The sequence below is a fragment of the Pipistrellus hanaki genome (assembly GCF_964339955.1).
Source record: "Pipistrellus hanaki genome assembly, chromosome: 3".
Taxonomy (NCBI): domain Eukaryota; kingdom Metazoa; phylum Chordata; class Mammalia; order Chiroptera; family Vespertilionidae; genus Pipistrellus; species Pipistrellus hanaki.
In genome coordinates, this window is record NC_140505.1 from 132620282 (window position 1) to 132632705 (window position 12424).

General features: G+C 39.6%; 1 protein-coding gene across 1 annotated transcript in view; it reads right to left on the reverse strand.

Annotated features, from left to right (window-relative positions):
* The window catches only part of HELB (DNA helicase B), a 44808-nt gene extending 32889 nt beyond the window's left edge, over window positions 1-11919 (reverse strand). The window contains exons 1-3 of the mRNA XM_084877578.1: window positions 11639-11919; window positions 4128-4517; window positions 2605-2774 (exon numbers count right to left, since the gene is read on the reverse strand). Of these exons, the coding sequence (XP_084733704.1) occupies window positions 2605-2774; window positions 4128-4517; window positions 11639-11825 (747 nt within the window). The 5' untranslated portion in view covers window positions 11826-11919. The remainder of the gene's footprint in view (window positions 1-2604; window positions 2775-4127; window positions 4518-11638) is intronic.
* Between the last annotated feature and the right edge of the window lie 505 nt (window positions 11920-12424).

A 12424-nucleotide genomic window follows, 5' to 3' on the forward strand; every position in this document is an offset into this window, starting at 1 on the left:
ACTCCCCTGCCAGTCTGATCACCTCTAACTGCCTGTGCCTGGTCACCCCCAACTACCCCCCCTGCTGGCCTGACTGCCCCATGCAACCTGCTCTTCAGTCCCTCACTAACCCTCTGCTGACCTGGTCACCCCACACAGCCAGCTGTTCAGTCATTTGTTCGTCCCTCATTAACCCCCTGCCAGCCTTGTCACCCCATGCAGCCTACTGTTTGGTCCTAATTGTGATGGAGTCCTAGACAATTTGCATATTCCTCTATTATTAGTATAGATTCTGCCCAAAGGCTACAAAAGAGGCAAGGAACTTCCTTCATCAGGATACACTTAGCAGGTCTTCCACCAGCTCCATCTTTTTTTTTTTTTTTCATGGAGCCTCTATAAACATGTTTATGGGCTGAACTGTACCCACCCAACCCCACCCCCAATTCATATGTTGAAATCCTAACAACTAGTACCTCAGAATGTGACCATATTTGGAGATAGGGTCTTTAAAGAGGTAATTAAGTTAAAATGAGGTCTCTGGAGAGGGCCTAATCCAATGTGATTTGTGAAATTAGGACACAAATAACTCTACAGAGAGAAAGATGACCCTGTGAATACATAGCAAGAAGACTATAAGTCAAGGAGAGACACCTCTGAAGAAATCAACCTTGTTGACACCTTGATTTTAAACTTGTAGCCTCCAGAACTGTGAGAAAATAAATTTCTGTTGTATAAGAAGCCACCTAGTCTATGGTGTTTGTTAGAGCAGTCCTAGCAAATTAATACAACACCTCAGTACAAGTCTTTATTCTGGATGATCAACAGTGAAACTTCAAGCTTCCTTTTCCTACTTTAGTCCCAGAATGTTCACGGCTCTGATTGCTTCTCTACTGAATAAATATATACAATAATCTAACATTCCGGGATCTTATTTTCCAGAGCATATAGAAACCAGTCATTTTATATAAGAAATAAATTCATTATTCTTGTACTTTTCAAACAGGGTAGGGAGGGTATCTGTACACATTCGTGGGGATCGAAAAATTACATCAGAATTTTTAAATTGTATTTCCATTTGGAAAGCCACCTTTAACCAAGCACAGCTAAAATTTAGGTGCCATGTTTGGTTTCCAATGCCACTGGAGCCTCTTGGTGTCTAATAATAACAGAAGTGTAGTAGTTCTTAAATCATATTGTTGTAACAACTAAAAAAAAATGAATTATATCATGCTATCCAATATGAACAGTGAAAGTTCTTTTTTTTTTTAAATATATTTTTATTGATTTTGTACAGAGAGGAAGGGAGAGAGATAGAGAGTTAGAAACATCGATGAGAGTCATCGATCAGCTGCCTCTTGCACACCCCCTACTGATGATATGCCCGCAACCAAGGTCCATGCCCTTGACCAGAATCGAACCCGGGACCCTTCAGTCCCCAAGCCGACACTCTATCCATTGAGCCAAACCAGTCTTGGCAACAGTGAAAGTTCTTAAAAGTCCTAATAGAAAAGTACAGGATTGAGCCGAGACCAGTTTGGCTCAATGGATAGAGCGTCGGCTTGGGGACTGAAGGGACCCGGGTTCGATTCCGGTCAAGGGCATGTACCTTGGTTGCGGGCATATCCCCAGTAGGGGGTGTGCAAGAGGCAGCTGATCGATGACTCTCATCGATGTTTCTAACTCTCTATCTCTCTCACTTCCTCTCTGTACAAAATCAATAAAATATATTTAAAAAAAAAAAAAAAAAAAAAAAAAAAAAAGTACAGGATTGAGTTGCAAAGCAGAATGCATTTGCCAAATTCATAAGAGTTTGTATCTTCAATGAGATCTATACTCAAGTTACAAATGGCAATTAGTTAGCAAAAAATTTTTGCAATATTAAATTAAAGTATGTAACTAAATTATTAATTATGGGAATGGCATTTATTTTGTTGTTTTGTTTTCCTTTATACATTTATTGCATAAGAGCTATAAGCACAAAAACTTTCTATTTAGTCCCTGACCTTGGTTGGTGTCTCATACACCAAAAAGTTGTGGGTTCAATTCCCAGTCAGGGCACATACGTAGGTTGTAAATTTGATTTTCAGTCGTGGAAGGTATGGGACACCACCAATATTTCTCTCTCTCTCTCTCTCTCTCTCTCTCTCTCTCTCTCTCTCTCTCTCTCATCAATTTAAAACACACACACACCCCCACATATTCTCAGTTGAAGATTTTTTTTAAAAGTTTGTATTTAATTTGTAATAATCAAAGAAACATGCATTAGCCTGGCTGGTGTGCCTCAATGGTTGAGCATTGATCCATGAACCAGCAGGTCACGGTTCGATTCCCTGTCAGGGCACATGCCTGGGTTGCAGGCTCGATCCCCAGTAGGGGGTGGGGAGTGTATGTGCAAGAGGTAGCTGATCAATCAATGCTTCTTTCTCATCATTGATGTTTCTATCCCTCTCTCCTTTTTCCTTCCACTCTGAAATCAATAAAAACATTTTTTACCAAAGAAAGAAAAACACATAAACAATGAGGTCTATACAACTTTTTTTTCCTTTAAAAGAGATACAAAAATTGTCAAGTTTGAGAAATTTTGCCTTATTTAAGATTGCTAAATTTTAAAGATGTTTTACTTACTTTTCTAAATCCAAGCTTCCATGGATGTATACCTAAAATCATTTCTATCTTTCCCAATACCTCTTCAGAACTTGAGCTTATGAGCTGCTTAAAATGTCGAGGCAGAAGAACTGGAAGGAATTCCATTATTTTTGGAAACTTCAATGCTATCATTACACTTATAAATGGAACTGCAGGATACGAGAAAAGAACACATCAAAACATACAAATGAGCTCATAGAACCTCTGATTTCATGGATTTTCTTATGTAGTACCCCTCCCTCAAGAAATCCAAATCAAAGAGAGATTAATAAATTTACTTTAACCAGCAAGAAAATTCATATTATAACAATTTATTTGTACTGAGATGGTTTTCACTGTATCTAACACCAAAAATTATGTTCTTTAAATGCTTAGGTAACTTTCTAATCTTTTGTTTCATTTTGTTTGCAAATAATTAGAATAAAATTCTTGACTCAATGACATAAAGATAAAATCAAAGCTAAATATAAAAATAATACAAATATTAACCTTTATAATCAATTTTATTGTAACAGTGATCCTTTTGTCATTGAAGTCATATGATGGTGTTCTGGACAAATTTATTTAAAATAACTAGTAATTGAAATTGTCCATATAAGTGAATGCCCAAATAACCATATTTTTAAAATATTTTAAATCATTTTGACTGAAATTTTTCCAAAATGGTTACTTATATTCTTGTCTTTCTCTTCTGACTTCTTAAATAGAGTAATTGACAACTCAACTTTTTCTTAATGTCTCAAAGTAATCCTATGGACACAAAAGTTAGAGAGAGAGAATCATAGTTTTAGAGCTAGAAAGGCACTTAAAGATCATCTCATCCAATCTCTTCTTATAAAAAAAATATATACATATATTATTTCAGAGAGGAAGGGAGAGGGAGAGAGAAACATCAATGATGAGAGAGAGTCATTGATTGGCTGTCTCTTGCACAACCCCTATGGGGGATCGAGGCCACAATCCAGGCATGTGCCCTTGAACGGAAGAGAACCTGGGACCCTTCAGTCCATAGCCGGACACTCTATCCACTGAGCCAAACCAGCTAGAACTCAGTCTCTTCATATTAAAGATGAGGAACCTGGAATGTCAATGACATACTTCAAAAGCAATATAAACACATTTTCATCAAACCAATTTAAACAAGAATACTATGGCCCTGGCTGGGTGGCTTAGTTGGCTGGAGCACCATCTCATAAACCAAAAGGTTTTGGGTTTGAATCCCGGGCAGGGCACATACCTAGGTTTCGGGTTCAATCCCTGGGAGGCAACTGATCTCTCTCTCTCTCTCTCTCTCTCTCTCTCTCTCTCTCTTCCCTCTTCTCCCCACCCCCCGCCCCCCCGCCCCCCCGCCCCGTACCCTTCTCTAAACATAACCTCAGGTGAAGATTAATTTTTTAAAAAATTAAGATACTATGCCAAGATATCATTGTGGCAATATTTAAAACACTTAAATCAGTAAGTATCTTAATTACACTAAACTTGATAATAAAAATCACACCTACTTGTCTTTTCCACAGAACAGCACATCTTGTAATCTTGCTGTGTAGATTGATTTTTACCATTCTTCATTTTTTTTTCCTCAAAAGTTCTCAAAATTTCCCTAAGATTTTCAAAGTTGAGATTTTCATAGCCTAATGTTGCATTTACCCAAGCTAAAAATTCAGTTATAGTGTCACTGTGGACATTACAGTCTTTAAGAAAGAGGGAACAGATGTGTTTTTGATCTGGTGGTGACATATCAGACTGTAGAAAGTACGATGGAAATCCTTGAACTTGATAGTTCTTTAATCCTGCAGGCTTTACTTGTACCTTCACTCGCCACCAAGGACCCGTTAATGGAAAATGTCCAGACACTTCACACTCCTCTCCAGTGTTTTCATCAGAAATTACAACTAAAAATAAAAATTAAAAGTTTATTTAGTATATTTTAAAACCTCTTTCCCAATGTTTTTATTTTTAAACCAAATTCTTCATTCTCTGTAACTCCTCCGCGCTCCCCTCTGCCCCCGCCTCACACACACAGCACCCTGTACAGACATCCATTAGGGTGTCAATATTCCACTTGCCTGTTTCTCTGTCTCCGTCACTACCCTGTAAGTCCTCTAGCATAGGCAATGTTTCATTAGTCCTTGAGCTCCAAGAGGTAAGCATGGTGCATGGCAAAAGCCTGCTCTTCTTCTAAAAAGTAGTCCTCTCTCTGCTACTTTGACTTCAGCTAAAACTGACCCTCATGCAGTTTCTAAAAAAAAAAAAAAATGTCATGGTCCCTCCCACCACCAGGCCTTTGAATAAGATGTTCCATCTGCCTTAGGCATTCTCTTCTTTTCTCTTCTTCACTGTTTATCCCATTTATCTCAGCTTAACCATCTTCTTCAGGAAAGCCTGCACTGAATCTCACGAGTATAAGCACTCCAGCACAGCTTACTATTTCTCCTAAGCACTGAGTAACACTATAGTTACTCCTGTGATTACATAAAGAATGTCTGTTTAATTCACTAGATTAGCAAGCTCCATTAGGACAGCAACCTTATCATCATATCTTTCCAGGGTATCCCTGCCACAAACACCTTGCTTGGAACATGTAGCTAATCACTAATACTTTTAGGATAAATTACTAAACTCTCCACAAATGCTTGAAAATTGTCTAAGCCTGTGCTGTCCACTCACGTGTAACTATCATATTTAAATTTAAACTATATAGGATATTAAAAATGGCGGCTGAGTAAGTGGATGCTGCTCCCGGACCAAACTGGAATTACAACTAAAATACAGAAAAACTTTCTGAATAATCAATGGAAAACTTGCAGGAGAGAATCCTGATACCTAAGGACCAAAAGTGGAGACCACATAGACACTGGTAGGAGGGATGGAGGCATGAAAGGGCTGGCTGGGTGCCCACAGACAGCAACTGAAGTCCTGGAGAGAGATCTCATGTGAGGTGGGTTGCCACTGAGAACTGTGGGATCTAATCTCTAAGTTGGGCCCCCAAGCAGAGAGCACTAGAACTGAGAAAGGTACCCACATAACATCTGGCTGTGTAAAGCTGTAGGACTGCTTATCTTCCAGAAAGAGACTGGTGGAAATTCACACACCCTCTTAAAGGGCCAACACACCCGTTAAGGTGTAGAGCCACTCACCTTATGCTCCAGCAGAGGGAGGGCAGAGTGGGTTGGAGCTGTGTAAGCAGAAGCTAGAACAGAGGCTCTGGGGTTAGAGCTCAGAAGCTCTATGATGCAGCACAGGTTATCTTTGTTACACAGACATTTGCTATACTGGCAACTTTGCCTGGGGGGAAGATAGCTGACCCACCCTATTGGAAAACAACTTGCCCCAAGGTGTGGCGTTCCTGATGGGTGGTCTCTGGAAGATCTCAGTCTCTGCTTGATCTAATTCAGGGGTCCTCAAACTTTTTAAAGTGGGGGCCAGATCACAGTCCCTCAGAGAGCTGGAGGGATGGACTATATGAACTACTAATTCCTACTGTAACACCTCGGCTGCGCTCACTGCCCAAAAAATCTGGCGGGCCGGATCAGACTCCTCTGCGGGCCGCATGTGGCCCGCGGGCCGTAGTTTGAAGACCCCTGAATTCTAATTAGTCAGAAACAGTTTGACACACTGTTCAGAACCAGAGATTGAGGGGTGCAGCAGATCTACCTATACAGAGTCACAAAACCAAACAGGCATCCAAAATGAGACAAAGAAACAACCCCCAAATGAAAGAATAAGAGAATGCTCCACAAAGGAGAAAAATGAAATGGAGATAAAAAATTTATCTGATATAGAGTTCAGAATAATGATGGTGAAGATGCTCAACAGCATGAAAAAAAAAGATATAGTAACTAGGAAAACAGAAATAAAGAATGGCATAGCACAAACAAAGAACACATTGGAAGAAATACACAGCAGATTAGGGGAAGTTGAGGCTGGAACCAGTGAATTAGAAGACAGGATTGAAAAAAATCCCTCAATCAGAGAAACAAAAAGAAAAAAACAATTAAAAAACAAACAAACAAAAAAAAACAGGACACCTAAATAAAAATAATAAATAAATAAATAAATAGGACAGCTTAAGGGAGCTGGGGGACAATGTGAAACATAACAATATTAGAATAGCAGGTGTGCCAGAAGAGGTAGAAAAGGAGAAAGAGATAAAGAACGTGTTTGAAGAAATAATAGCAGAACTTCCCTAACCTAGTAAAGAAAAAAGTCACACAAGTTCAGGAGACACAGAGAACCTCAAGCAAGAAGAAGCCAAACAGGTCCACACCCAGACACATCATAATTAAAATGCCAAAAATTAAAGACAAAAAGAGAATCTTAAAGGCAGCAAAAGAAAAGCAAACTATTACCTATAAAGATATTCCATAAGGTTGACACCTGATTACTCATTAAAAACTCTACAGGCCAGAAGGGAATGGCATGAAGTACTCAAGGTTATGGAAATCCAAGGATCTGCAACCAAGATAAAAATATCCAGCAAGGCTATCATTCAAAATAGATAGTCAAACCCTAGCAGGTTTGACTCAGTGGAGAGAGCGTCAGCCTGCAGACTAAAGGGTCCTGGGTTTGATTCTGATCAAGGGGACAGGACCAGGTTGTGAGCTCAGTACCCAGTAGGGGACGAACAGGAGGCAGCCGATCAATGATTGTTTCTCATCATTGATGTTCCTATCTCTTTCTCTCCCTCTCACTTCCTCTCTGAAATCAATAAAATATATATATATTTTTTAATGAAGGCCATCACAAAAGACAACAAAGGTCACTATATAATTCTAAAGGGATCAATCCAACAAGAGGATATAACCCTGGTAAACATAAATGCACCCAATATAGGAGCACCTAAATATATTTTAAAAACTTATAGGGGACTTTAATGGAGAGATCGACAACAATACAGTCATAGTAGGGGACTTTAACACTCCACTGACTTCACTGGATAGACCTTCCAGACAAACAATTAACAAGGAAATAGTGACTCTAAAGAACACCTGGATCAGATGGATTTAATAGACATTTATAGAATATTTTACCCCAAAACTGCAGAATATACATTCTTCTCAAGTATACAGGGATCATTCACAAAGGTAGACCACATGTTAGAACACAAAACAAATATTTAATGTTCAAAAATATTGAAATCATATCAAGTATCTCCTCAGATCACAGTGGAATGAAATTAGAAGTCAACTACAGTAGAAACACCCAAAAACATTCCAACATTTGGGTTAAATATCATGTTACTAAACAATGAATGGGTAACCAATGAGATAAAAAAAATAAAAATAAAAATAAAAAACTTCCTGGGGAAAAAAAATGTAAATGAACAAAGAACAACCTAAAATCTCTGGGACATAGCAAAAGTAGTCCTGAAAGAGAAGTTCATAGCACTACCAGCCTATCTCAAAAAAACAAGAAAAATAAACAATAAACTAACTCTACAACTTAAAAAAAAAAAAAAAAAAAAAACTTGAAAGAGAACAACAAGAAAATTCCAGAGTGAGTAGAAGGAAGGAAATAATAAAGATTGAAGCAGAAATAAATGACATAGAGACTAAAAAATAACACAAAAAATGAGCTGGTTCTTTGAAAGGATAAACAAGATTGATGAATCATTAAGCAGACTGATCAAGAAACAAAGATAGAGGACCCAAATAAATAAAATCAGAAACAAAAAATGGACATTGTGGATGAAATGGACAAATTCCTAGAAAAAATACAATCTCCCAAAACTGAATCAGGAAGAATCAGAAAATCTTAATAGTCCAATAACAACTGATGAAATAAAAGCAGTAATAAAGAAAGAAAGAAAAAAAAACTCACAGCAAACAAAAGCCTGGGTCCAGACAGCTTCATGGGGGAGTTTTACTAAACATTCAAAGAACTAATACCCCTATTTCTCAATCTATTCTAAAAAATCCAAGAGGAAGGAACACTGCCAAGCTCTTTTCATGAAGCCAGTATTATCCTAATTCCAAAAGATAAAGACACTACAAACAAAGTTACAGGCCAATATCCCTGATGAATATAGATGTTAAAATCCTCAACAAGAATTTTTTTAACATCTATATTCAACAAAATATTAGAAAACCGGATCCAGCAATATATTAAAATGATCATACACCCTAACCAAGTGGAATTTATTCCAGGGATGCAAGGCTGGGAAATATTGGCAAATCATTAAACGTGATACATCACATAAACAAATTGAAAAGCAAAAATCACATGATTATATCAAAAGGCACAGAAAAAGCATTTGACAAAATCTAACACCTTTTTTTTTTAATAAAAACTTTCAGCAAAGTGGGAAGAGAGGGAGCATATCGCAACGTGATAAAGGCCATATATAACAAACCTAAGAACAGAAACAAGACAGGGATGTCCACTGTCACCACTCTTATTCAACATAGTACTGGAAGTCCTAGCCACAGCAATCAGACAAGAAATAAAAGGCACAATACCAGACTTCAAGTTATACTACAAAGCCACTGTAATCTAAACAGTCGAGCACTGGCACGAGGACAGGCATATAGATCAATGGAACAAGACAGATATCCCAGAAATCGACACAAACTCAATTCATATATTACAAAGGAGGCAAGAGCATACAGTGGAGTCAAGAAAGTCTCTTCAAGAAATGGTATTGGGAAAATTGGACAGATGCATGCAAAAAACTGAAACTAAACCACTAACTTACACCATACACAATAAACTCAAAATGGATAAAAGATTTAAATTAAGTCCAGAAGCCATAAAAATCCTAGAAGAAACTATAAGCAGCAAAACCCCAGACATCTCTCATAGCAATATGTTTATGGATACATCTCCCAGGGAAAAAGAAACTAAGGAGAAAATTTAAAAATGACACTACATCAAAATAGAAAGCTTCTGCACAGCAAAAAACAAACAAACAAAAAAAACACCATCAAAATGAAAAGGGAGCCCACTGTACAAGAGAACATATTTGGCAATGATACATCTGATAAAGGATTAATATCCAAAATATATATAGAACTCCTATAACTTAACAAAAGGAAGACAAACAATTCAATTAAAAAATGGGCAAATAACCTAAATAGACACTTCTCCAAAGTGGGCATACAGAGGGTCAAGAGACATATGAAAAAAATGCTCAAAGTCATTGATCATCAGAGAGATGCAAATTAAAATGACAATGAGGTGTCACATCACACCTGTCATCAACAAATCCACAAATGACAAGTGCTGGTGAGAATGTGGAGAAAAGGGAACCCTAGTACACTGCTGGTGGTAATGCAGACTGGTGCAGCCATTATGGAAAACAGTATGGAGTTTCCTCAAAAAATTAAATATGAAACTGCCAGTTGTCTCAGTGATCCCACTTCGAGAAATATAGCCTAAGAAAGAATGTATGCACCCCTTTGTACACAGCAGCACAATTTACAATAGCTTAGATCTGGAAACAACTCAAGTGTCCATCAATAGATGAGTAGATAAAAAAGTTGTGGTACATTTATACCATAGAATACTATGCAGAAGTAAAAAAGAAGAATCTCTTACCCTTTGAGACAGTATGGGAGGACCTAGAGAGTATTATGCTAAGCGAAATAAGCCAGTCAGAGAAAGACAAGTATCACATGATTTCATACATATGTAGCATCCAAGTAACAAAATAAACTGATGAATGGAGTGGATCCAGAGACATGGAAGCAAGGAACAGGGTGTGGAATCTTGGAGGAAAGGCAGGGGAGGGTGGGTAGATAGGAGATAATCAACCAAAGATCTTGTATGCATATACATGGACACAGACAATAGGGTGGTGAAGGCCTGGGGTGGGGGGAAGGGAGTGGTCCGGAAGGAATCAATGGGGAAAAAATGGAGACATGTGTAATACTTTCAACAATAAAAAGTTATTTTTAATAATAATAAAAATTAAAAAATAAATTTAAATTAAATTTTAAAATTTAGGTCCTTAGTTGCACTAGCTGCATTTCAAGTTCTCAATAGCCATATGTGACTAGTAGCTATTGTACTAGACAGCACAAATATAAAACTATGCCATCATCACAGAAAATGCCACTGGATGGCATTGGTCTAAATAGTAAAATATTCTAAACAGCAGTCATAAGTATAATTCATAACATAGGAAACTACACATGCTAAACACGGATATCAATAGTATTAACACAAGGTTAATGAATTTATGCTACCTTGATGGTGTTTCTTGGGTGCCTGTGATCCCACTTCTAGAAATATATCCTAAGAGATCTGAAACACCAATCAGAAAGAATGTATGCACCCCTATGTTCACAGCAGCACAATTTACAAATTTGCAATATCTTAGATCTGGAAACAACTCAAGTGCCCATCAAGAGATGAGTGGATTAAAAAATATTTTAATATATTTTTAATGATTTCAGAGAGGAAGGGAAATAAAAACATAAATGAGAATCATTGATCAGCTGCCTCCTGCACGCCCCCTACTGGGGGTGGAGCCCACAATCCGTGCTTGTGCCCTTGACCGGAATTAAACCTGGGACCCTTCAGTCCCCAGGCTGACACTCTATCCACTGAGCAAACCGGCTAGGGCGCCTGTTTTCTAAGCAGCTTTAAAAAAAAAAAATCATGTATTTGACTCCAGGCAGGATATGGAAATAGTTAAAAAGCCCCCGATTCACTACTTCAAAGAGTTGTAAACGTTAAAAGAGATAATACACGCAAAGCACAAGCTTAATACATAGTATTCACTCAAGTTACTGCTACTATATTATCAATATAATTTTATCTTAAATAGAACAAAACAGCCAGGCTGTCTCACAGGGAGTCTGTGAATAGCGCTGGGGCGCCTTACCCTGCCTAATGTGACCAGAGCGTCCCGCTTTTGGCGGGACAGTCCCGCTTTCGAACAATTTTTCCTGCGTCCCGCGGCGTTTTAAAAAAGTCCCGATTTTTGGAAAGATTGGATGGATAGAAAGATTCACCCACAAAGCGGTGCATGCACCTCCCACGCCACCCCCAGGCTCCCGGGCTCCCTCACCGCGGCGGCACCCCGGGAGGCTGCCGGCCTTGAGGCCCCCACTGCAGAGCTCCTCGGCGTCCACAAACTCCGGCTCGTCCTCCTCCTCCTCCTCCTCCTCCAGGCAGTCATCGTTCTCCGGCACCAGGGCCTTGGACGGGAGCAGAGGTCCCTGCAGTTCGCGCAATTGCTTGTTCCTGGGGGCCATAACTCAACTCTCTGAAACTCAACCCTACCCAGGCAAACCCGGGCAAACCCGTGCTGGGTAGCGCCCTTCATCAGCCAATCAGGTTCGCGGCTGCAAAACAGTCAACTTCCGGGAACGTCAGTGCGAGCGCGGAGGGGCGGGGCTGTGTGCACCGGGCTCGGGGTGCGGGGAGGGAAGGGGAGGGTCAGTGTCCGGGCGGAACCAGGTGTTTGGGAGAAATCGAAATCGGCCCGCTGGGCAGCGGCATGTGTGGCACCTGCTGGACCGCTAGCCCAGGACATCTCCTTCGGAGACAGAACCACGGAGACAAGAACCATGGGGCAAGGCCACGTCTAGTGAGCCTAGGCAGCCCGGAAAAGCAAGCCCTCCCAAAAGGAAACTCCAGATGCCCTTCAGGAGGGTGGCCCCCAGCCAAAGCACGGGAATCTCCAATCTGAGACTAGTCCTGACTGTTTGGGGCCTCTGTTTCCATAAGGACTTGGATTTAGCCCTACCCGGTTCGGCTCAGTGGAGAGAGACTGAAGGGTCACAGGTCCAATTCTGGCCAAAGGCACATGCCCGGGTTGCAGGCTCCATCCCCAGTAGAGGGCGTGCAAGAG